The sequence below is a fragment of the Zosterops lateralis genome (genome assembly GCF_965231275.1).
Source record: "Zosterops lateralis genome assembly, chromosome: W".
In the NCBI taxonomy this organism is placed as follows: Eukaryota; Metazoa; Chordata; class Aves; order Passeriformes; family Zosteropidae; genus Zosterops; species Zosterops lateralis.
In genome coordinates, this window is record NC_139801.1 from 835,114 (window position 1) to 861,691 (window position 26,578).

The following is a 26,578-nucleotide window of genomic DNA, read 5'->3' on the forward strand; positions in this document are numbered from 1 at the left end:
GATGATGAAAAACCATGAGCCAGCAGTGAACACTTGCAGCCCAAAAATCAACAGAATCCTGGGCTGCATCCAAAGAAGCATGGCCAACAGAATGAAGCAGGTTATTCTGCTCCTCTATTCTGCTCTTGTGAGACCCTACCTGGAGTACTGAATACAGTTCTGGTGCCCCTAACATAAGGACATGGAACTGTTGGAGCAAGTCCAGAGATGGACCAACAATGTTGATAAGAGGACTAGAGCACCTCCCTTACAAAGATAGGCTGAGAAAGTTGGGGCTGTTCAGTCTGAAGAAGAAAAGGTTCTGTGGAGACCTCACAGCACCTTCCAGTACCTGAAGGGGCTACAGGGAACTGGAGAAGGACTCTTCTTCAGAAACTGCAGTGACAGGACAAGGAGTAATGGGTACAAATTGAAAGAGGGGTAATTTGAGTTAGATATTAGGAAAAAATTCTTTATTGTGTGGCTGGTGAGGCACTGGAACAGGTTGTCCAGAGAGGTTGTGGACGCCCCATCCCTGGAAGTGTTCAAGGTCAGGTTGGATGGGGCTTGGAGCAACCTGGTCTGGTGGAAGGTATCCCTGCCCATGGCAGGGGGATGGAAGTAAAGGATCTTTAAGGTCCATTCCGACCCCTTAAAATTCTATGATTCTATGTACAGAACTATTACCATACACAATCTGGAATATGAATTATGAAATGTTTTTTCATACCATATTTCTTATTAAATCTTTCATATTTTTTGTTCCATAGTAATGAACAGATGGGTTTTAATTTTTTGTCCCATTAGGTTAGGGGTATGCTTTAACATATAAAGACTTTTCAGGGATCAGAATTTGTTTTCCAGCTTTCTGTTAAATTCATGACTGTAACAAATAATACTGAATGTTCTCTGAATGATATTTAAGACTATTACTAGAAAAAAAGGTTTTTTAACCATATGCAACACACTGCATTATTAGTGCCTGAAACCCTGTCTACATGTGGATGTTCAGCCATGTCATGTTTTGACACTGGTCCAATGCCAGGCACCCACAAGAGTCGCTCACTCACCCTCCCCTGCCACAGCTGGGAAGAGGAGAGAAAAAGAAAAAAAGTTAATGAAGGGTTCCTGAGTTGAGATAAGGATCAGGAGAAAACATTTCAAGGGCAAAACAGGCTCAACTTAAGGTTGCAAAGTGAAATTTATTACTAACAGACTCAGAGTAGGATAATTAGAAGTAAAATAAGCCCTTAAAACACCTTCTGTCCCCCAGCCCCTCCATCCTTCCCACCAACAGTGCAGGGAGACGGCATGAGGGTTTTTTGGGTCAGTTCATCACTGAGATTTTCTTCCGTTGCTCCGGGAGAGGAGTGCTTCCCCTGTGAGGCTGTGGGGTCCCTTCCCATGGGAGACAGTTCTCTGTGAACTTCTCTGGCACAGGTCCACTCATGAGCAGCAGCCATAACGCACCTGCTGGAAACCTGAGTCCCTCCCACAGGCAGACAGTCCTCCTAAAACTGCTGCGACGTGGCTCTCTTCCCACAGGGTGCAGTCCTCCAAGGACAGGCTGTTCCAGCCTGGAAGCAGGGGCCCTCTCTCTCCACCGGCTATCCCACTGGACCATAGCCTCCTCCAGGCATCCCCCCGCTCCAACATGAGTACCTCCCGCACAGGCTATGGGTGGATCTCTGCATCCCCCATAGGCCTATGGGCTGCAGGGGCCAACCTGCTTCACCATGGTCTTCACCACAGCCTGCAGAGGAATCTCAACTATGGCACCTGAAGCACCTCCTTCCTGTCCTTCTCCACTGACCTTGGTGTCTCCATGTTGTTTTCCCTCTCCTCCTCTGACTAGAAGCAAAAACCTGTGACTTTTGTTTTGATTTTCTTCTTAAATGTCATCCCAGAGGCATTACCAACCTCTCTCATTGGCCCAGTTTTGGCCAGCAGCATGTCCATCTTCAGAGCCATCAGAGATTGGTTCTGCTGGACATGATGGAAGCTTCCAGCATCTTCTCACAGCAGCCATTTTTGTGGCCCCCCTGCTACCAAAAACCAGGCCGTGCAAAACCAATACAAGCCGCCACCCCAGCAAGAGCTGCTGTATGTTCTCCACAGGCAGGCCATGAAGTGTGCAGCAGCACATTGCAAGACACCCCGTGGCTGTGACAATGCAGACAGCCTAGCAATTTCATTGTGCTGTCATAATTTCCCAATTAAAAGTATGCCTATGTTCGACACATCTCACTTTAGCATCTGGAAAGACAACCTGTATTGTGGGGAGCGCTAAGCCCTAGCTTCCTGCTGCCTGCAGAGACAGGCCCCGGGGGTGATTGCGGTGCTAGCCAGCAACACGAGGGAGCTTAAGCTTCCAGACGGCGTCACTTCTGACGCCAGTAGCCCCAAGTCAGCTCCTCGCACCGCGCCAGCGCTGAGGGGAACCGCCACCGCCGATGAGAAGCGGTCTATGCCCGCCTTCCCTCCCGGTCCCGAAATCTGTGCAAATCTCCAGTATTTCCCAGGGAAGGTGGCGTTAAAACACCCCAGCCCCCTCACTCCGCCCCACAGTCTCCGGGGGCTGTTCCTCTCATCCCGCCGCTATGCCCTGCCGGCAGGGCCCAACTGCAGAAGCCTCACCCCTCAAGGTGCCACTGAGCCAACCCAGCCCTCCCCCACCCAACAGCAAGGGTTTGTCCCTGGGGAGGGAAGGAAAGTGATAAGTGCTGAGTTCACTTCCGGATTGGGTTGAGTGTTGTTTGCTCCTCCCCCGCTAGAACTGCGGCACGGGCGCGCTCTATGAGCAGGCTCGGCCCTAGGTTCAAGATGGCGGCGGCAGCGGACAAACAGAAGCACGAGCATGGACGGGTGAAGATTGGGCACTATATCCTCGGCGACACGCTCGGCGTCGGTACCTTCGGCAAAGTCAAAGGTGAGTAGCAAGGAGTGGGGTTCTCGCCTGCTCCACGGAGTGGCACGGCTCGGTCGGGCTGCGGGGTGTAGCGCGCTGGGCGGGTATGTTGGGCTGAGAAAACGGAGTCTGTTGCCGGCTGAGGGACACGGCCGCCTACGGTCGCCTCACGGGGGCCGGTCCTCTGGGGCTGGAGTCAGGTGACCGTTGAGGCCTGACCGGGGCTGTGGGGCGTTTTGGGGCTGGGCTGCCGCCATAGTTCGGGCTTGGTCCCGCTCTGTTTCCTGCTCAGAGTATTGGGGGGGGGGGGGGGGGGCTGAGTTTCGTCGGGGGCGGTGCCCGGCCATATCTGCCGAGCCGGGTGGGTCACCGGGATGTGGCCACCCTAGCACCGGGGGCCGACGGGGGTGGTCTGAAAGGGGTTGGAGAGAGCAATGTAGGGCTGACGTGCTTTCGGGGCGACCGCGAGAGGGGCGTTTCACGGGCTGTTAACTGGAGCCTCGCCCCCAGATGCGGTGGCTACAGGGTGGTGGCTAGGGGCTACATTCTGAATGACGTCGACTGGATGTGGTAGTGTGGAAATATCGTCTGGTATGCTGTGGACGTCTTTCAGGAAAGGGGAGTTGTATAAGCTAACTTCTTAGGGGTAGGGACTTTTGCTCTTCCTGCAATTACTTCCTATTAAAATTTTTCTCTTCTGTATTTATGTAAATAATTATTGGAAACTGCTTATGCTGCATTTATATAAAACATCATCGGATATGTAATGAAAGAAGGCGGTCTTAATTCTTGATCTGTCTGTATGTTTTGCTGCACAAATATTAATACTCGATGCCCTTATAAGGAAGACAAGCTGTTTCACTCTACAAGGGGAGAAGTAAGCATTAAAAGGTGGTCCTGAGATTATTGGATTAACTAGCAACACATCTGACACAGACCTGGAAAGACTGCTAAAAACGGTTGACCAGTGGTTATCAAAGGGGTTTTTTTTCAGCTCAGATATAAACAACTTTTCCTAGTAGGGGTGCAGATGCCACACAGTAAGCTTGAAGCCTTGTAGAAATAAAATAGAAATTAAACTTTCCCTCGATGCCATTCACCACAGGTGAAAAAAATTGCATTATCTTAAACTGTTCCTGTTGTATTGTTTGTGAGAATTGTTGAAATATTGGGGTATGCAAATTGAAAACATTGTTTTGCAAATGAGAGACTAGATTCAGATTGTATTCTTAAAATAGGCTGGTGGGGTTTTTTTTTATGGTTAACCTAATGGACTGCTCATGTACCTAGTATAAACAGTAAAAAAACCTGTTGTATTTAATGTTAGCTGTCTTTAAACATGATAGCCTTTTTTCAGTGTAGATGTTTCTATTGTGTATTCTTTGTACAATCTCTTTCAAGTATTGGCATGTTCTGAAGAAATTGCTGATGTTTCAACAGTTTTACCGTGTTTCATTTCAAATTTGCCTCCTTTTAAATTCTTCATCTCAGAAGTAGCATTAGATTAGGGTCATCTCTTTGTATGATTGAAAAAAGCGGGTGAAGAACATAGATTATCCTCTCTAGAAATTGAAAGTGATGTCATGGACAGCACTCTGCATAATAGCATAACAAAATTCTACCTGGAAGTTGCTTGTTAACTTCTGGTATGCTATAGAAAATAGGGATATATCTGACTCTAAGACTATCTAGGAAAGCAATGGAAGAATATCTTGAGACTAAAGTCTGTTGACTCCTGTTTTTTTTCCAGGCTAGCTTATAAAGTGACACCACCACCCCCAGCCACTGGGGAGCAGTGCGTGAGCCAGCACAGACAGGACACAGGAACAACCACAAAAATCACAGCTAAAATGCAAGGAGTGTATTTATTTTCATTACCTCACCAACTGGGAGATCCCCAAAGTAGCACCTGGGCAGAGGCTCACAAGCAGGGGTGAAGGCACAACAGATCTGAGTCCAGGCTGGAGGATCAATGAACCTGTTGTTTTCACCTGTTTATCAAGTGTAGTTTACCACTGTGCTTTGGTCTTTTGCCACAGCAGGGCAGGAATCTCAAGCATGTTTGGTAGGGTGCCTCTAAATCTATCACAGGCCTATTTTATCTAAACACAGATGTTCTACTTGTCAAACACACAAGGCTAAACAATGATTAACATGATATATGTATTTTTCTACTCTCCAGCTGCAGGTCATTCAAGCAGGTTTGCAATCCTCATCACCAATCTGTTGTTTTCCCACATTCCACTCTCTCATTTAAGGGACCATTTCCAATGGGGCTGGCAAAGCTGGAGATGTCCATTTGGGTTTGCAGGGTGTAGGACAGGGTAATTTATAGGGGCACATAATAAACACATATAGAAAAAGGAATAAACATATTCCTACAATGATGGAATCATAGAATGGCCTGGGTTGGAAGGGACCTTAAAGATCATCTAGTTCCAGCATCCTTGCTGTGAACAGAGACACCTTTCACTAGACCAGGTTGCTCCAAGCCCCATCCAACTTGGCCTTGAACACTTCCAGGGATGGGGCATCCACAGCTTTTCTGGGTACCTCATGCCACTGTCTCACCAGCCTCACAGTAAAGATTTTTTTTCCTAATATCCTAATATTTCCTAATCTAAGCCTACTCTCTTTCAGTTTGAAGCCATTCCCCCTTGTCCTGTCATTACATGCCCTTGTAAAAAATCCCTCTTTATTTTTCTTGCAGGTTCCCTTCAGGCAATTAGGTCATCCCAAAGCCTTCTCTTTTCCAGGCTGAACAATCCCAATTCTCTCAGCCTTTCCTTATAGGAGTGGTGTTCCATTCATCTAATCATCTTGGTGGCCTCCTCTGGACTTGCTCCAACAGGTCCATGTCCTTCCTGTGCTGGGGACCCCATAGCTGAACACAGCTCTGCAGGTGGGATCTCACCAGAGCAGAGGAGCAGAATTCCTCCCCTGACTTACTGCCCCTGCTGCTTTGGATGCAGCCCAAGACTGTTGTAGTCGAGACAGACACTGCACTCAGAGTGCTTCAATAAAAACTTTGGAGGGTTCAAGTATCAGCACCACGTTATCTAGAAGTCTTTCATACCTTTTCTATGTAGCAATCCTATGGACAGCTCCCCACAGCTCTGGCTCTTTCTCTCCTTCTTTTCTCTTCCTTCTGCAGTTCCAGCTTGCTGCTTTCTGTCCCTAGCACGGCCACCTAACCCTGTCTGTCCCTCACACAAACTGTTGTCCCTTCACCCTCACAGCACAGCCAGCAGACTCCAACTGACCCTCTGCCAACTAACTCACTCTTTTATCAAATCCAGCTGTGAGGGCAAGGCTGTTCCCACTCTTTGGTAATTAACACAGCTGCAATATATTGGAGGCAGGATTGCCTTTAGCACTATCTCTGTCTTCCCACACAGGACATGATTTGCTTTCTTGGTTTGCAACTGCACACCTTGCACTTGGTCTTATTAAACCTCATGAGGTTCCCATGGGCCACTTCTTGAGCTTGTCCAGGTCCCTCTGGATGGCTCCATCCTTCAGGTATGTCACCTGCACCACTCAGCTTGGTGTCATCTGAATATTTGCTGAAGGCGCACTTGATCTCTTTGTCTATGTCATTGATGAAGATATTAAATAACACTGGTTCCAATATGGACCCCTGAGGAACACCACTTGTCACTGATGTCCATTGGGTTTCTGAGCCGTTGACTGCTACCCTCTGGATGGGACCATCCAACCGCTTTCTTATCCATATAAGTCCATTCATCGAATCCATCTCTCTCCAATTTAGAGAGAAGGATGTTGTTGGGGACCATGTCAAAGGCTTTACAGAAGTCCAGATAAATGACATCTGCAATCCTTCCCTTGTCCACTGGTGTAATCACTCCTAATCATCAGAGAAGGCCGCTAGGTTGGTCACAAGAATGCTTTAAATCAGGTGTCCCATTCATCCTGCCAGGGAATTAAACCACTCACCTAGCCAGGCACCATCAGTAGATTGTTTAATTTGATGCATTAAGTCCTTGAGACATTGAATGTTGTTCTCTACGCTGGCTGTTTCATCAATTACATTGAAGTGATATATGCCTTCAAAATTGGGGCAGTGTTTATGGTGTTGAAGAAGGAGACAGTCCACCACAAACTGATTTTGTAATGTTCCTTGGCATACAGCTGTTACCTACTTGGAAAGAATAACAATGAGGAACATGGATATCAAAAGCACTCGTATAGTATGATTCTGTAATACAGCTACTGGGACTGGCATGCCAATGAAACATGTTTTCAAGAGATCTGCAGCTGTTAATCCTCCCTCAATAAAAAAGGCAGACAAGTTAGTTACAGTAGAGGCCAACCAAATCCAAGTATTTGCATGTTAATCTCATGGAAATATATCCAGGACATGTGCTCGTAGTACAAGACTACAAAGCATGATGAGCCAACCTGTGATAAGGGAGTAAAACAGGAATGTAATTTCCTTCCAGTAATACATATGCCATCACTCCAGCTCCTTCAGCTACTATTGCTCTGAGTTTGATAACCTGATATGGGGTAATTGCCCACATCTATTGAAGAGCTTCAGTTCGATGTTGGGTTTGTGACACCAATAACACCATTCAAATACTGTCTCCTCTAGATAAGGCACAGTTATCCATCAAGGATACCCAAAACACAAGACCTTGAGAATCTGATATCAACAGAGGATGTAAAATAAGAGTTGGAGTACAGAACCATATGGCATTCTGAAGGGTTATTCTATGAATCTCCATGTCTAGGCTAATAGGTTGCAGTCCCACCATGCAATCTACTGGTATAAACAATTCCCTTTGCCCTTTAGGTAATAATTTGGGAGAGATACCATCTGGAAGAAATTCAGTCTTTGCCATGTTTGTATGATCATAGGATGTTTGATTATGAATACTCCAGCTGTTTAACAAGAAAGCCTGCTTTAGTAAGATGTGAACACCGCTGTTGTAAAGTTTTAGTACTGGTTAGCTTTTAAAAATTATTTCTTCAACGTTCCATTTGTTCTTTCAATCAATCTTTGCATTTGGTGAGGAGGTCCATACTGAAGAATGAGTTGTTCCAGTGCTTCAATTGTTATGTTGATTTATTGGCGATCGAAGGAGAGATGGGGAGACCGACCATGATCAGAATCCGATTTTACTCAGGTTTTCCAAGAACTTATGCACCATTTCAGTAAGGTTAATAATTTTTACTACAATAATTAGGTTAAAAGATCATACAAACAACTCATACATTTTTCAACATATCCATGTAGGGGGTTGATTGAATCTTCTTCTCTTGAGCAGGTTTCTAATCCCATCTTCTCATGAGCTCAAAGTTCTGTTTGTTTATTCCAGGACATCCTAGTCACCAGACTAGATATGCTAATTAAGTCTGTCTTACTCTCGTGAATCCCCACAATTCCCCCTTCTGTATTAACCTAAAAACACTCTTTTAACAGCTTTATCAATCAATTTCTGCAAACATTGAAGTAAGCAAGGTACCATAACTAACATAACTATTATTAAAATCATAACATACATTTTTATTCTAAGAAAATTTTTTAGCCAAGGTGTCAAACTTTAGCCACTAAACAGGTTAAAAATGGATTTTCTGGGAATGCAGTGGCCAGGCATAAGGTTTCTTGATTGGTTGTATTAGCCAGGGTTACCCAAACATTTGTTTTGGGTTGGTTAACAGGCTATGCTGTACTACTATGGGCAAGCAATGCTAAAAAGCATAACATTTGATTCAATTCTATTTTTGCCTGTTTGTTTTGATCTATGTTGCGGAGAGAAAAAAAGATTTTTTTTAGTGTATCCCCCTTTTAAAAATCAATTAAATATAAGGCACTTACTTAATTGTTTGTTTGCATTCTAGTTTGCAAATGTGGCTGTGTTCTGTTATAATTAAAAATTTCAATGTCTGTATACCTGAATTACACCAAGAGAACTCTGTAATAACTCTAGTTTTCACACCCTTTGTACTGACAAAGTTAAAAGTTCACAGTTTCCCAGATAGGGCAAAAGATCATCAGCTGCAGTCTGGGCAGGGTTCCTCTTCTGTCTCTTCTTCTGTGGAGTCCGAGGTGTCAGCAGAGGTGTCAGCTGCTGGTAGAGGTTCCCGGAATGGCTTCACATTCTTGGCTGGGATCCAGCGGGGTCCACTTTCTGAGGACATACAAGCAAAGCCCCTCCCCCAGGTGATCAAGGGGTAAGGGCCCAGGATTTTACCATATTCTAGGTCACAAATTAGTACTGGTGGTTTTTCCTTGCAGGAAAGCAATTTGGATGAAGCAAAATGTCTAGTCATGGGAGGATTTAAATTTGTTATTGAACAGTTTAAAAAATTGAAAACATATAAGGCTTTACACAGTCGTTCAGCAGGGGTGTCTCCAGCTCCCCCTTTTTGTTGTATTAAAAGGCGTTTGAGGGTGCCGCGGGCACGCTCTATAATGGACTGCTTTGTGGGTGAGTGTGGTATGCTTCTTTTGTGGGTGATTCTCCATAAGGAGAAAAAATCTGCAACTCTACAGGAAATGTATGCAGGTCTGTTATCTGTTTTAATCTGTTGTGGGATCCTTAATGTAGCAAAAGCAGCTGCGAAGTGGTGGCAGACGTCTTTTGCTGACTCTCTTGCGTGGGCTGAGGCAAACAAAGCACCTGAATATGTGTCAATGGATGCATGCATGAATTTTAGGCGGCTGAATTCAGAAAAGTGTGTTACATCTGTTTGCCAAATCTGTAGGCTTTGCAAACCTTTTGGGTTAACTCTTGTGTTCACATTAGGAAGACTGCAACGTTGACAGTCGGGACATGTAGTTATAATACTCGAGGCTTGAGCTGGAGTCAATTCGAAAAGTCTTACCAGAGCTCCAGCGTTTTGATGAAAGAAGGAGCGACTCAGCCTAGCTTGCTTTACTTTGTTAGGGAAAACATGCTATACTGGTAAAGCTAACAAGTCTGCCTCGGCATTACCTTCAGTGAGATAGCCTGGGAGATTGGAATGTGACTTAATATGCATTACAAAGTAAGGAGGAGTCTTTTTGTCTAACAGACTAACCAACAGTTTCAACCAGGAAAACAAAGTGTCATTTTTAACATTTTTCAAAATAGAATTCTCTGCTCTTTGAACAATACCCGAAACATACGCAGAGTTAGTAATCAGATTAAAAGGTGCACTGAACTTTTGGAACACACTCACTACAGCGGCTAGTTCTACTGTTGCCCGTTCCCAAGAGAAAACACAAACCAACAGAGTGTCAGTTTATGCGGTGCTTTATTCAGGGCCCGAGGACCTGAGGACTAGCGTCCCAAGTCAGTGTCCCGAGTTGGTTACAAAAGATGCTCATCTTTTATACCTTTGTTACAAGTCTTACTTCATCAGCCTACGTGCAGTTTCCTACTGTTATAAATGCAATGGCAAATATCGGATTAACAAAGAAACAATTTATTAATAACACGATACCAATCACCAATAAAAGAGAAAACCACAAAATAGGATATTAGCAGCGCCGCGCCGGGTGGATGAGGGGTCTGCACACCAGGGTACGGGTCGCCCAAATCCACACCGAACGATTCTCAGTCCACCGTTTTATAGGATTTTTCTGCCCTGAGGCAGTACAGGTGTCCAGGATGGGCCAAATAGTCCAAATTTCTTCTCGATGGCCTTCCCGGATTTGCCAAGTCCCGTTGATCCGTTCCGGGAAGGTCTTTTTCTTATGCCAATTGTACCAGCCAGTCTTATGTTGATTCAGGTATGCATATCGTGCCAGGGCGTTGATGAATTCTGCTTCGCCGTTCAAGAAGGAATTCTCCTTGCATTGGAAAGGATGAGATTCTTATCGGGGCTGGCTAGCGTCTTTGTTCAGTCTGATGGTCCTTGTCCTGTTTCGCAACTGGAGCCGCGGAGACTGGGGATACAGATTTCTACCTACTAGACTTTACAGTTTATTAACATCATTCTATTATACATTTGATTATTATTTTATTCACAAATTTTTACACCAGATTTATCACAGTCCCCCACCTAATAATTCATCAAATTAAAAATTCGTATTTTTGTTTATCTTGACCTTAACTCCAATTAAGGTCACAGTCTTCCCAGTCCTCTTGTGAGGATTCATCACCTTGTTGGAGTTTCTGTCCCTCTTCAAACCTCCTCAGAGCTGCCGCAGCTCTCCCATTCCCTTCACCCTCCTCTAGCTTCATTAGCTTGGACACTGTTTTTCCTTGTGCAGCTTCTGGGTCTAGGGGAAGGGAGGCTATCTGCATCCCTTGGACGACTGAATGAATCAGTCGGATGAAACAGGGGATCAAACATGGGAGGAAAATAATGCCTGCAATAGAACAGGTTATGAAGAACACTAATTTCTTCCACCACTCTCCTTGCCCAAAGAGCTGATCCCACCATGAGGCTTGAAGAATTGAATTCCACTTTTGGACTGGTACATGGGCCACCTTTTTAATTTCTGCGGCTAGTCCTTTGATTGTTTCCCCGTAATCGTCAATGCAGCACTCTGACTCATTGAATCTGCCGCATACTCCTCCTTCCTCAGCCAGTAGATAATCGAGGGCGAGCAGATTTTGGTATACAAAAGCCCTCATTTGAGAATGTTGCTTGGCCAGAAGTTCTAAGGCATCCGAGGTGTGGTTTGAAACCACCTCTACTACCGCCTGCAGCTGTATCAGCCTATTGAAGAGGTAAATGGGCGTCCGATATCCCCAACTACCATCATTTGCCCAGGTAGCTGGCCCATAACACTTAATGATTCTTTCCGCGGGTCACTCCTCCTCCCCCCACTTTTGGTTGCCTCCGGCTACAGGTAGTTCTCGCCTTATTTCCCTTCTCTTCCGACTCAATGTTTCAAAGACAGGGGCCCCTAGCAAATTACTTTTGGATCGGGGTAAAGTAAAGAAAAAGGGTCTAATCATACCTAGGGTGCAGGACCCCTTCCATTTCCTGGGAAGTTCACTGTACACCTTCTTCCCACATATCCAATATATTCCATCAGGCGCTTTCCAGCCAGCATTTGTCCTAGCTGGTTCATCCCAGTATTCTTTCAGGCCCACTAAGGCTTGAAACGGATTAGCCCCAGGATTCTTGTGCCAGCATAGTTCCATTGTCTCGAACCACTCACAATTCTTTTCTCGAATTTTGCTCCAATATCCGGAGGGTGGTTCAGGTTGCCAGATTCTTGATTTATCATTGGAATTTATGGTTAGTGTGTTTATACATGGTGTATAACCTACTAAGTCGGTAAACTCCTTCCCTTCCCGGCTAATACATATAGTGCCAATTATTCTTTTCTCTAGAATCCATCCCTCCGGCCTTTTTATGGTTTTGGATATTTTTGAACCCTCCCATTTTAGGAGTTGTTCCGGGGCTAGTCCTTCTCCTTTCCAGGGCCACCTTTCAGCTGACTTCAATCCCCCACAGATCCAACAATTTGATAGTTCTAATTCAGTGGCTATTTCTTGCATCAACTCTATAAAGAGATTTTGGTTAGGAACTGGAAATCCCCCATCACCGTATTGTTTTTCCAGTTGTTCATATTGTTCGCTGAGCGTTTTCAATCTCTCCTGTTCAATCCTCCTCTTTCTGGCCTCAGCTTCCTGTCTCCTTAATTCTAGAGGTACCTGTTTCATTTTACTTTCAGGGTCCATCCCCTCCTTGTCTCTCGAGAAACAAAAGGTTTGGTCAAACTGTAAACATACACGATTATCACCCTGTTGTAATAGGTCAAAAACAATGGGTTCATTGTTAAAGGAACCTTCTTCCTCATGTTTGAGATTCCTTCCCTCCCAATACAACTTTCCACCCATGGTGCATATTCTTAATTTTGCCTTATCGTAGCACAGAGGATTTACCTTGAAATAGGCGAGGAAAGTAGATTGCCTTTTTCCTCCCACCCAAACAGTTTTATTACACTGACCACACGTTTGCACCGGGGGCGGAATCTCGAGTTCACGCTTTTGTCTAACATGTGTGTTTGTTTCAGCAGAGACTCTGAACTGTCCGTCCTTAGAACTTGCCCCTGAGTGTTGGCACTGGACCCTCCCTTCCAATTCACAGAGATAAAATCGAGTGCCATTGGCCCAACAATTACCTAGCTGCTTACCCGGAGGGCAGTCCTTTATCGGTTCGGTTTCTGGGGCTGTTAAGCACCACTCACACTTCACGGGGGGATTCTCCCCTAGGGGCACCTCTGGAAGGGCCTCCTTGGTCCAGCACACGGCTAGACTCAGGACTGTCAGGATTCCCCACCGAAATACCCCTCTGCCTCGCCCTTCGCCCGTATGTGAACATACGGCGGGGTAAACCATCTTCTCGGCAGCAAGGGTATGCTTCAGGGGCCCGTGTAGTCCTTATAGCAAACTTTCTTTTATAGGTTGCCCACCTAGATAACTTAATTGTGTCACCTCTGCACGGTACCTTGATGGTCCTCCGGCACTCAATCGCCAAGATCTCTGCTTTGGCGTCCAATTTTCCTCTTATCCCCTTTTTGTAAATTTGATACCACTCAGGAGAATCTAACTCCAAAAGTCCGGCCAGAGTGGCAAGTATTAAGAGACGGCTAGTGTTCTCCTGCTCCTCAGTCAAACAGGTGGTACAAAGACCCCTTGGTCGATTCCCTCCCCAACAATGGGTGACCCAAACTTGTTTACAATACACACATTCAAAATGAATAAAAAGGGAAACATTCACAGTCTGGGGTGATACAACTTATCTGACTCGTCATTTAGGTTGATGCCAAAGCTTGATTTTTAGTTCTCCTGGAGGGGTGGTGACCTTCCAATCCGAGGTTCTCGAGTCCTCGATCTTTTTCACCCTTGACGAGTGAGTCCAGCCTTTCTCTGCAGTTCGGACTGCGGTGACAGTGGTGAGTAGTACTAGGAATGGTCCTTCCCAATGCGGGGTGAGAGGAAGTTCCTTCCAAGTCCTGATTAGTACTTTGTCTCCCGGCTGAATCTGATGGATTGCAAATCCAAGAGGGGCACTTTGGGGAATAAGTCCACGCCTTCGGAGCTCCTGTAAATTTTTGTTTATAGTAATAAGATAAGGTTGTAATTGCACATCCTCGACTCGGGGATGTCCCACCGGCATTCCGTGCTTGTATGGCATTCCATACAACATTTCAAAGGGGACAGCCCTGTCTCGGAGTGTGGCATGGTTCTCACATTAAGCAGAGCAAGGGGGAGGCATTTCACCCAACACATTTTTGTCTCCAACATGAGCTTTGCCAGTTGTGATTTCAAGGTTTGATTCATTCTCTCCACCTGTCCCGAACTTTGAGGATGCCAGGGGGTGTGATATTGCCATCTGATTCCCAAAGCCTCTGTTAATTGTTTTATGACTTTTGACGTAAAATGTGTCCCTTGGTCTGAATCAATCCAATCAACAATTCCATATCTAGGGACTATTTCCTCTAATAACACTTTGGAAACCGTTTGGGCCGTAGCTTTTGCCCTTGGATATGCCTCCACCCAATGTGTTAATTTGTCCACTATTACCAATAGGTATTTGTATCTCCCAACCTTTGGTAAGTCGGTGAAATCCACTTGGATCCTTTCAAACGGTCTATATGAAAGGGGACGACCTCCCCAGGCCGTTTGTCTGGATCTCGATCGATTCACCTTCTGGCAAATCACACACCCCTGCACCTCTTGTTTAGCTAATTCAAAAATTCCCTTGCATCCGAAAAACCTCAAGAACTGATCTGCCAACGCCCGTGTTCCCCAGTGAGTCTGTTCATGCAGTCGTTTCAGGATTCCTCTGGCTGCGTTCTTTGTAACCAATTCCCTCCCATCGGGTAATTTCCATTTTCCCATCTCCAAGACCCCTCCCATCTTTTTGAATCCCTCAATGTCCCTCTCGGAGGGGCATATTTGGACTCCGGGGTTCTCTTCCCCGATCACCTCGGGGACGCTCACCGTGAGCAGTGCTGCCCTCTTTGCCTTCTGATCAGCTAGGTTATTACCGTGGGTTTGGAATTGTAGTCCTGCCTGGTGTCCTTTCACATGGACTACCGCGATCTCTTTGGGTTCCCTAATTGCCTCTAAGATTTGCCTAATTATTTCCCCGTGGATCAGACTCTTTCCCTTCATATTTATCAATCCTCTCTCTTCCCATATTTTCCCAAACGTGTGAACCACCCCAAACACGTAACGGGAATCTGTGAACACGGTCCCCCTTTTCCCTTTCAGCCTTCTGAGAGCCCTTAGGAGAGCATAAAGCTCGCAAGCTTGGGCCGACCATTCGGGTCTCAGGGGGCCCGATTCCACCACCTTTCCCGTTCCACCATCCACCACTGCATAACCCGACTTTCTCTTCCCTTCTACTACCTTTGCAGACCCATCCACAAACCATTTCTCTCCCCCCTCCAATTCCTGATCCTCCAAATCTGGCCTTACTTTTGTCTGGAGTTCCACGATCTCAGCACAATCATGCAACAATTTCTCGGAGGTGTCTCCAAACATGAATTGAGCAGGGTTCTGTGCAGAGGTGTTTTTTAACTCTAGACCGGGGGAGCTAATCAGGATGGCCTCATATTTCAGAAGCCGAGAGTCAGTCAACCACTTCTCTGCCTTTTGTTGCAGAATACTTCTCACATCATGAGGAGTGTAAACCACCAAAGAGGCCCCGAAGGTAACTTTCCTCGCCTCCTCCACCAGAAGCGCCACTGCTACTATTGCCTGTAAGCACGTAGGCCATCCCCGGCTCACAGGGTCCAGGATTTTTGATAGAAAACCTATGGGTTTTCTTTTTCCTGCCCATTCCTGAGTCAGGACTCCCTGTGCTGTTTGCTCACTAACATCTACAAACAATTGGAATTCTTTATTTACGTCCGGGAGGGTCAGTACTGGAGCAGTCATGAGAACGTCTTTTAATTTCTGAAAGTCTGATTCATCCTGATCAGTCCACTTTACTCTATCAGTGTTTAACCTTTCATAAAGAAATTTTACCTTCTCACTGAAGCCTTCAATCCATTGCCTACAATATCCCAGGAGCCCCAAAACTTGACGTATTTGTCTTTTAGTTTTCGGAGCGGGTAATGCTATAATTCCCGCCACCCTCTCAGGGTCCAATTTCTTTTTCCCTTGTGTTAGCCAATGACCCAAATACTTTACCTCGGGCTCCGTGAACTGCAGCTTGGATTTAGAAACTTTCAAACCCTTATTTCCAATGAAATTCAGCAAAGCCACAGTACATTCCCTCACGCTTTCCTCAGTAGGTCCAGCTATTAGCAGATCATCTACGTACTGCAAAAGTTTTGTCCCTTCCCTCGGGGTGAATTGAGTCAATAGTTGTTCCAAAGCCTGTCCAAACAGATTAGGGGATTCCACAAATCCTTGGGGAAGCACTGTCCATCTTAACTGTTGCTTCCTGTTGGTATCGGGGTCCTCCCACTGAAAAGCGAAGTAATCTCTACTTTTCTCATCTAAGGGGCAAGTCCAAAAAGCATCCTTTAAGTCAATCACACTATACCATACGTCCTCAGGTGTGAGCCAATTCAGTAAAGTATACGGATTGGCGACCACCGGAAATCTAGTCCTGGTTCGAGCATTCACTGCTCTTAAGTCCTGAACTAGTCGGTAACTTCCATCTGCCTTTCTCACAGCCAGTATGGGAGTATTATGGGGGGACATACATGGTTCTAGGGTTCCTCCCTTCAAAAGGTCATCGATTACCTGTTTCAGCCCCTTTCTCCCTTCCAGGGGGATGCGATACTGTTTGACCCGTATAGGGTCCTCGGGGTTCTCAATTGCGATGTGAATGGGGTCAATTTCTAGTCTCCCCACCTCTCCTTTAGAGTGCCATACCTCCGGATTAATGTCTGCTTCATCTTTTTCGGTGAGCTTAAACATTTTTACCCCCAGATCGGAACTTTTTACAATGATGCTAATTCCTAGGGCAATGATCATATCTCTCCCTAACAAATTGTAATCAGCTTCCTCTACTAACAACAAGTTTCCCAAACAGACTTTGTTTTCCGACTCAATTTCCACATTCTCTATCACCGGCACTCTAAAAGGGTCCCCTTTTGCACCAACCACCATAACTCTCTCCTCACTGGCTATACAGCCCTTTGGTAAATGCTGTAAAGTGCTCCTTTCTGCCCCAGTATCTACCAGAAAAATTATCTCTTGTCGCTGGGGACCTACTTTCAATTTTACCAGGAGCTCGTTAGATGTTCTGGTCCCCAAGGTGAAGAGCCCCTGACACCCCTAATCCTCTTGGAAGATTTTCTCATCTTTCATTCTTTTCTTGCAATCCCTCCGAAGGTGTCCCGCCTTCTTACAGTAGTAACATTCTGGCAGTTCTTCCCTTGTGACTGGGGCCGTCTTACGGGGGCCCTGAGGCTTTCGGGGTAAGGTTTTATACTTACCCGATGCCTGCTCCTGTCTCTGGACCTCTTTCACAGCTGCTACCAGAACCTTAGCCTGTACTTTTTGCTTTTCATCCTCCCTTCTCATGTACACCTTTTGTGCCTCCCTCAACAATTCTTGCAAGCTCTTATCCTGCCAGCCATCTATCTTTTCCAATTTTCTCCGGATATCCTCCCAAGAATTAGCCACAAATTGTGTCTTGAGCAACACATCCCCTACAGTGGATTTGGGGTCAGTCCCAGAATATATCTGCAGACTTCGCCTCAATCGCTCAATCCATTCGGTGGGGGATTCCTCTTTCCCTTGACATTCACCAAATACTTTACTGATATTCTGACCCCTTGGGACGGCTTTCCTAATACCTTGGATTATGATATTCCTCAGGTCTATCATACTCCTTCTCCCGTCCTCTGTCTGTGCATTCCAACTTGGACTAGTGCTGGGCCACTTTTGATCACCAGGTGTCCCTTGTGGATTGCGCCTGTCCCAGTCTCTAATACCTGCCTGTTTTATCATCTCTCTCTCCTCGTTGTTAAACAAAGACCTTAGGATTGCCATAAGATCTTCATAGGTATAGATACTACTTCCTAAGAACTCATCCAACCTCTCTGCCACACCAAAAGGATCATCCAACAATCGTCCCATTTCCTTTTTAAAAGCTCTCACATCTCCTGTATTGAGGGGAACATTCACAAACCCGATAACCCCGGGGGCCATCGGAACTTCCCTTAACGGAAGTAAACTGTGTCCCTCATTTTCACTCTCTCCCCATTCATCACCCATCAACCTTGCTTTCAAATGGGTTCTGCTAGCAGGGGGAGAACTGGTGGCTGTGGGTTGTCTCCCTTTGGCGGGCTGCAGGGGTGGAACCGCCGTCTGTGCGGCTGAGGGGATTCTCTCCTCTGCTCGGGCGAACCCTGGTTGCGGCGGAAAGGGTGAGTGAGGCTGTTCCCATCTTTGCGCAGACGGGATCTCGGAGGGGGTTCCAGTGGTCATGACGTCCACCGACGGGGGTGCCGCCAACGGACCCAGACCGGATGGAAGGGGAAGGAGAGGGGGTAACAGCAGGGGAACCGCCAGTGGGGACAAGGGACGGGAAGCCTATGTCGTTACGGACATAGGGCTTTCTACTTGGGATACTTGTGCCCCCATAGGTTGGTGTTGGGGGTCCAAGGGAGCCGTAGGTACCACTTGATCCAGCAAGGGTGGTGAGTTCGGCCCATTATAAGGAGGTGGGAGATGGTCTAGAGGGTCCCAGGGCTCGGTCCCAGTTCCGGGCCGCCCTTTCTGTCTTAGCGGGAATAATCCTGCTCGGGTATTCAGCCAGAGCCGAGCATATTCCTTCTCCTCAGGGTCTGAGGGGCTCTTGTTTTCTACATAGCGATTCAGTTCACTGCATGTCCAATTTTCAAATGTTCCTAACACCGGCCACGTAAGGTGGCTCCTCAGCTCTTCACCACCCCACACATCCATGCAATAGTACACCATCTTTTCTTTGGATTTCCCTTTTCTCTGAGGGCAATCTCCCCAATGTTCTAACATCCAACCCAGGGGACTATTTCGGGGAATTTTCATAGTTCCCTTTCCCTTACTGGAAGGGAGTTTTTCTGCTGTCTTTTTCTGGGGTTTGCTCTTTCTCTGTCCCATGTTTTTACGAGTCTTTCTTACCAAATCTCCAAATTCTCTCCAAGTCGGCTTTCTGCCTGTGCGTTGTGTCTCTGGTTTTTCTCAGGGGACTGGGGCTTTTCTGATTACTCACCCCTCCAGCAAGCTGTGCCGAGGGGTCCCTGATCGGTACTCAATCTTTTCCTGGATTCTATCTGGACCCTTACCTTGGTCCACTGGCTAAAAGGGTTTACCAATTCCCGAGCTCGACAGGACGTACCCTTCCCCTTTTTGCCCACTCCGTGATCGGTCCCTGTGACTTTCCTAGTCCCAGTTTTGACGAGCAATATGAAAGAGTTCTCACACGAAATCGCTTCCTTCGCGGCCGACCGTTCCCCTCGCGGGAAGACGGAAATGCGACCTTGAAGTCCACACTTGCTTCGTGATCAGATCACGTCTCACACACTCGCCCAATCACCCGCTCAGCCAGCAGTACTTACAGCTCCTTTTCCTGCGTGGATGTCTTCGTGCACGTAGACGTTTTACGAGCAATATCAGCCGCGGCTTTTTGAAGGCCCTCTGCCTTCCCGAGCTCTCTTTGCCCCCGGATCCATCCTTTCCCCTGTCCTTTTTGTGGTTTTCTCGTTCCTAAATTTGGTTCGGAGGTTCGGGTGGAGCCGCGGGGTCTCCTCACTCACCAGGCCGCCAAAATCAACGGGGGTACCCTCCTGGATCGCAGGTCCCCGCAGCTTCCTCCGAATCCGAGTCACGGCACCAAATCTGTTATAAATGCAATAGCAAATATCAGATTAACAAAAAAAACAATTTATTAATAACACGATACCAATCACCAATAAAAGAGAAAACCACAAAATAGGATATTAGCAACGCCGCGCCGGGTGGATGAGGGGTCTGCACACCAGGGTACAGGTCGCCCAAATCCACACCGAACGATTCTCAGTCCACCGTTTTATAGGATTTTTCTGCCTTGAGGCAGTACAGGTGTCCAGGATGGGCCAAATAGTCCAAATTTCTTCTCGATGGCCTTCCCGGATTTGCCAAGTCCCGTTGATCCGTTCCGGGAAGGTCTTTTTCTTATGCCAATTGTACCAGCCAGTTTTATGTTGATTCAGGTATGCATATCGTGCCAGGGCGTTGATGAATTCTGCTTTGCCGTTCAAGAAGGAATTCTCCTTGCATTGGAAAGGATGAGATTCTTATCGGGGCTGGCTAGCGTCTTTGTTTGGTCTGATGGTCCTTGTCCTGTTTCGCAACTGGAGCCACGGAGACTGGGGATACAGATTTCTACCTACTAGACTTTACAGTTTATTAACATCATTCTATTATACATTTGATTATTATTTTATTCACAAATTTTAACACCAGATTTATCACACCTACGTACTTCACATCAAACATTCACATTCATCTTCTAGATAACCTTTCTAACGGTTATAAATTTTACATGCTTGCTTTAGCTAAAATGAAGGTTAATTTTCTAAGCTTAACTCCCACCATAGAAAACATTTTATTGGTAACAATGTAATCATATTTCACAAGTAATCTGTATATCTGTATGTACTACATGCTCTACTAAGTCCTTTAAACGTTGTTCCTTGCATCAGCAGATTCTCAGGCCTCATTTCTCAGGCTTGGTTCCCATGGGCCTGCACAGGAACCAACTCCTTAGCCTAACTACTGCTAACGGAGGCCTTATGGCAACAACTCCCCCCTTTTGAGCATTCTTCAACCAGTTGCAAGGATGCTCAATTCTCTTCTTCATGCAGCAGTCTCTATATAAGATGGTGGTGGAGTAATTCTTGTCATGACTTCATTTCGGGTCATGGCCTTCATGACTCTTCTCGTATGCATCCTTTCCCTAAAGATCATTCCTAAGAAACAACGATATGCTACAAAAATAATCACAACCAAGATTATAATCATTATTACATATTGGATAACAGAGGATATCCAACCAGAAACCTGGATCCCTAAAGAGCTAAATATTGCTCCAATCCAATTGTGTTCAGCATCTTCTTTGGTTTCCTGTATCTTAGACTCTATATCATCCAATTGACTTATGTCTTTCTCTACTTCCTTTGTAACGTTTGGGATATGGATACAGCAATGATCTGTTCTATCATGTAGGTACCCGCAGACACCATGTTCCTTTAATAACAATGTATCCAATGCCATTCGATTCTGTATAGCCATCCTACTAGTTGCTTGTAGCTGCAAATTCAAATCCTTAAACCCCTTTTTAGTGGCTGATGCTAATCTCTCAGTTTGTCCCAAAAGCCGGTAGAGCATTTCCCTATTTCTATAGGTCGATATGGGAGCAAATAATGATTCTAACATCCAACCTAATTTGACCTTTCCTCATGGTTCATGCCACTCATCTTCTGGATTTATTCCCTCCATGACCTCTCTTTTATTCCTCCTTCCTATGTCCAAATCTGTCAATCTTGATTGTTTGCAGAATGGGCATAATGTGGGCACTCCCAACGTTATTTGGGTCACCAATCCATCTATAGGTATATGTGTGGTCCACATTCCATGTCCCATGACCCATACTAAATTCCCTGGACTCCTTATGGTAGTAGTTTTGCAATTCACCTGCTTTTGCCCTTTTAATTCTCCTTTTATAGAGTGGTTGTATCCTCTACATTCACATCCCCATTTCAGCAAAATCTTCACTGGTACCAGCCCTACCTGCTCTCCTGGTGTATCACACGTAATTACCCTTGTGCAATTCCATGACTCTACTTTCTCTGTCATTTTCCTATGACTTGTTTCTGCTGTCAGGACATGGGCATGTGTCTGGTTCTTTCTACCAGTCCATTGTATACACCATCCAATTTTCCCTAGATAACTATATGTTTCCAGCAAGCTTGGCCCCCAGATTGCTTGCCATGTAGTCCACTCTTCCTTGCCATCCTGGCAAACCACTTCATAGTAATATTTTGTAGTGGGCATTTTATGTGATTGTACCTCATCATATTCACACCATCCTACATTTTTGAATCGTCCAATCGTGATGAATTTGGAATTGGGTAAGGCTTCACAATCCCCTCTACTTCCAGGTGATGACCACTGTTTGCGGAGGGTTGTTGTTTTAACTGTCCACTCAGTACGGTTATGCAACTCTTTCCTACATTCCTTTGTCCCATTTCTGGTGATTGGGGGCATTTCAGTGATAGGAATAATTCCCCAGGGTATGGGATCCCCTGCTGCATGGGGTAAAGGTAGACAAGCAGTTATGGATGACACATTCTGGGTTTTTCCAAAGTCTCGTATCAGTCCTACTACCAGATTTTCCTGTTCAGAGTTTCTTGGTAACCCTACCTCATTATCTACCTGCCGAGTCACTCTCATCTCATCTAGGTACATCATCGTTCTTGCATGTGCCCACCAATCATCCTGTGCCACCCAACACCAGTAAATGCCTTCATCTTTCCCTGGCTGCACATTCCTTACTATCAGGATAATTGATTCTCCTAATCTTCTTTCTATCTGATACTTCCCTCCAGATGTTAAATTTTTCCCAAACCACCATCCATACTCGGAAAAATGCTGGCCTTCTTTAACTTCACAAGTAAAAATCACATCCTTCCCTTTGGTTACTTGATATTCTCCATGTTGGGCCTTAATTTCAGAGCCTAAGTGGGCCCTTGCCTCCACTTTTTGTAACCCAAAATTCCCTTTCCCTCCACAGGACACTATGCACAGATATATACCTTCTGTCTCTCCTATCTTTGGATCAGTATAATTCAGCCACTCTTTCCCATAAGTTCCCAGAGTCCACCAACTTATATTCCCCAGCTGTCTTTCCCATTGCTGATGTTTATTCTGTTTCCACCACTTGACTTGGATATCCTGATAACATTCCTTTTCCAATTTGAAGGTACAATTTATTCTCAAAGGAGGTCCGTCCCACATATCCACCTGAGTTGAGACTGGAGTTACATTTACAGCTACAGTTTCTCCACTTATTTTCCCAGTATCCCATGGTAAAACCTTCAATTTGAAATTCCCATAATCAAAGCTTTCTCTTATCCAGACTACGCAACGATAAACGTCGCTGTCAGTTATTGTGACATTGGATAGTTGCAGGGTGGTATTTCCCTTTTGCTCATCCTTATCCCAAACCATAGTTATACCTGTATGAATTTGTTCTGCCCCTTGTCTCCTCCACCTTACATTGACTTCTTCGGATCCAACTTTCTGGTTGTCCGTGAACAGACAGGTCATAGACACATTCATTCCTTCCATCATCACTATTTTGGGTTCAAGTTCTGTAATAACTAAAAATTCATTGGTTAAAGGTAATAAACAGATCAGCAAGAACCCAACTGTCAGAATCCGATCTTGGGCCGGAACACCATTCGAGTGGGGGTTAACGGTTGAACTTCCCAATGGGTCGGCACCTTCTTGACTCGGGTGTAATGTATCCAGTTGTCGATCCCCTCGACTTTTACTGCGGTGAAGGTGGTCATGATCACTTGTCGCGGGCCTTCCCATGTTTCTTTCAGGGGGTCTGTGTTCCAATTCTTCACATAGACCTGGTCTCCCAGCTGGATGTCATGGACAGGATTTTCCAGCGGCAGGGGTCTGTTCCATTGCAGGGCTCCTTTTAGGGCAGTAAGTACCTTATTCAGAGACAATACATAATTAAAAAGCACATCATTCCCTACTACATGAGGGTCTCCCTTTAATACTGTAGCATGATATGGTCTGCCATACAGTATCTCGTATGGACTTACTCCTATCCTCTCCCGGGGTTTAATCCTAATTCTTAACAAGGCTAATGGTAGGGCCTGAGGCCACTGGATTTTGGCCTCCTGACAGATTTTCTTAATCTGTCCTTTCAGGGGTTGATTCATCCTCTCTACTTGCCCGCTGGATTGAGGCCGCCATGGGGTATGCAAATTCCAGGTAACATCTAACAGTCGGGCAACTGTCTGTACCACTCCTGCCACAAAATGAGGTCCCCTGTTAGAAGAGATCCCTAATGGAACCCCAAATCTCGGAATGATTTCTCTCATTAATGTTTTCACTACTTCTTTGGCCTGATTAGTTCTGCAAGGGAAAGCCTCTGGCCATCCCGAGAATGTGCAGACATACACCAGCAGATACTTGTATCCTTGTGATCGGGGCAATTCAGAAAAATCTATCTGCCAATAATCTCCTGGCTCTGCTCCTACCTGTAATTTCCCTAGTTGTATCTGCTTCCTCACTATTGGATTATTTTTAAGGCACACTGGGCACATGGCATTCACTCGTTTAGCCATTGTTAACATCTGGTCAGAGATAATTTCCCTCTTCAGAAATTTTACCAATACCTCTGCTCCCCAATGGCATTTATTATGCTCAGTTTCTAAAATCACCTTCATCAATTTGGTAGGGACCACTACTTGACCAGTCCCAGTCACATACCATCTCATTGCATTCTTCTGGGCCTGGACCAGCTGTGCCAATTTCTCATCCTCAGCGGAATAACTGGGTTTTTGTCCCATGTAAGGTTGTACTGGTCCTACCTTTGTTGGAATCAGCGCCATTTCAGTCCAGACATTTCTAGCAGCTTTTCGTGCGATTAAGTCAGCCAGCCGATTCCCTCGAAAAATCTTTCCCTCATCTTTCTGATGTCCTTTCACATGCATCACAGCCACTTCCACTGGCTTATACACAGCTTCCAGTAGCAGCAGGATCTCATTCCGATGTCGAATGGATGTCCTCTGTGAACTCAACAGTCCTCTCTCTTTCCATAAAGCCCCATGTACGTGCAGAACTCCAAATGCATATTTTGAATCTGTCCATATATTTACCTTTTTCCCACTGCTCAGGACCAGGGCTCTGGTTAATGCTATAATTTCAGCCTTCTGTGCAGATGTTCCTGGAGTGAGGGCCCTAGCTTCCACCACCTGCGTGAGGGTCACCACCGCATACCCGGCATACCTGGTTCCATTTTCTACGAAGCTGGATCCATCGGTGTACAGTTCCCAGTCTGGCACCTCCAGGGGCACATCTCTCAGGTCCGGTCGGCTAGCGTATACCTGTTCGATGGTTTCCATACAGTCATGTGTTAATTCGCCCTCATTCTGCTCACTGCGGAGGAACTCTGCTGGATTGATGCAATTAGTCACTTTGAGCTCAACATCATCCTGTTCTCTGAGCAATGCATGGTATTGTAACAATCTGCTAGAGGACATCCAATGCCCCCCCTTTTTGTTCCAAAACTGCCAGTACCATATGGGGCACAAACACCTCCATCTTTCTCCCCAGAGTCAATTTTCGGGCCTCCTGGATCAGTATCACTGTGGCTGACACTGCCCGCAAGCATGCCGGCCATCCTGCGCTCACAGTGTCCAGTTGTTTAGAGAAATACCCAACAGGCCTCTTCCACGATCCGAGGGTTTGGGTTAGTACGCCCAGGGCTAGTCGCTGCCTCTCATTGACATATAGCTGAAAGTCTTTATTTAAATCTGGTAGGCCGAGTGCAGGTGCCTCTTTCAAGGCCCGTTTCAGATCTAGGAAGGCCTTCTCCTGTGGTTTGTTCCACTGCAGTTGAGACTCCTTTAAAGCTTCATAAAGGGGTTTAGCCATTAGCCCAAAGTTTGGTATCCAGAGTCTACACCAACCCACCATTCCTAAAAAGGATCTTAGTTCTTGGTGGTTTCGGGGTGTGGGTATTGCACAGATAGCTTCAACTCTATTGATTCCCAATTTCCTTACCCCCTTTGAGATTTCACAGCCTAGGTATATCACACTCTCTTGGACTAATTGGGCCTTTTCCTTCAAAACCCGATATCCTCCTTGTCCCAGCATATTCAACAGTTCTATGGTTAGGGTTAAACAGACCTCCCGTTGTTCTGTAGCCAGAAAGATGTCGTCCACATACTGGAGGAGAACGTAAGAGAAGGGTGATTCTCTTACCTGAGTCGTCTTCCATTCCTCCAGCTCTTTGGCTAATTGATTTCCAAAAATTGTAGGAGAATTCTTAAATCCTTGGGGAAGTCGTGTCCAAGTGAGCTGCCTTTTTTCGTCCGGTATCCGGATTTTCCCATTCGAAGGCAAAATATTTCCTACTTTCTAATGCCAGTGGGATGCAGAAGAAGGCATCTTTTAAATCGATAACTGTAAACCATTGGAATTTCTCTGACACAGATGTTAACAAAGTATACGGATTGGCCACCACCGGGTGAATGTCTTTGACAATGTTATTTATTGCCCTTAAATCCTGTACTAGTGTATACTTACCGTTTGGCTTCCTTACGGGAAAAATAGGGGTGTTGAATTCAGATTCACATTCCTGTAGTATCCCTAGCGTAATGAACTGAGCGATTAAAGGGGCTACCCCTTCCCGGGCTTCCAACTTTATAGGGTACTGTTTCACCCTAACAGGTTGTGCTCCCTCCTTTAATTCAATTACCACTGGCTGGGCTGCTTTGGATTTTCCTGGGACTCCTGTTCCCCAAACCCAAGGTACTACTGCCTGTTCTATTTCCTCTGGGACGGGGGTAGGTTCAACTTCTTTAAATACAAATAATTTGGACAATTGTTCATCTGGTATTTCCAGTTTAACTCTTCCTTTTTCAAATATTATTTTGCATTTAATTGTGACAATAGGTCCCTTCCAAGAAGAGACTCCGGACAGTTAGGTAAATATAAAAACTGATGATCAAACGCCTTCCCTCCAAATTTAATATCTAGG

General features: G+C 45.7%; 1 protein-coding gene across 6 annotated transcripts in view; it reads left to right on the plus strand.

The window, feature by feature from the left end:
* The first annotated feature begins 1,255 nt into the window (after nucleotides 1-1,255).
* The window catches only part of LOC310922100 (5'-AMP-activated protein kinase catalytic subunit alpha-1-like), a 125,215-nt gene continuing 99,892 nt past the window's right edge, over nucleotides 1,256-26,578 (plus strand). For 3 of the 6 annotated variants that reach the window (XM_083882448.1, XM_083882449.1, XM_083882447.1), the window contains exon 1: nucleotides 1,260-2,908. In XM_083882448.1, coding sequence (XP_083738574.1) covers nucleotides 2,776-2,908 — 133 coding nt within the window. In that variant the 5' untranslated portion in view covers nucleotides 1,260-2,775. Of the gene's footprint in view, nucleotides 2,909-26,578 lie in introns of all 6 variants that reach the window. The other 3 variants (XM_083882444.1, XM_083882445.1, XM_083882446.1) reach the window with 3 other exon arrangements.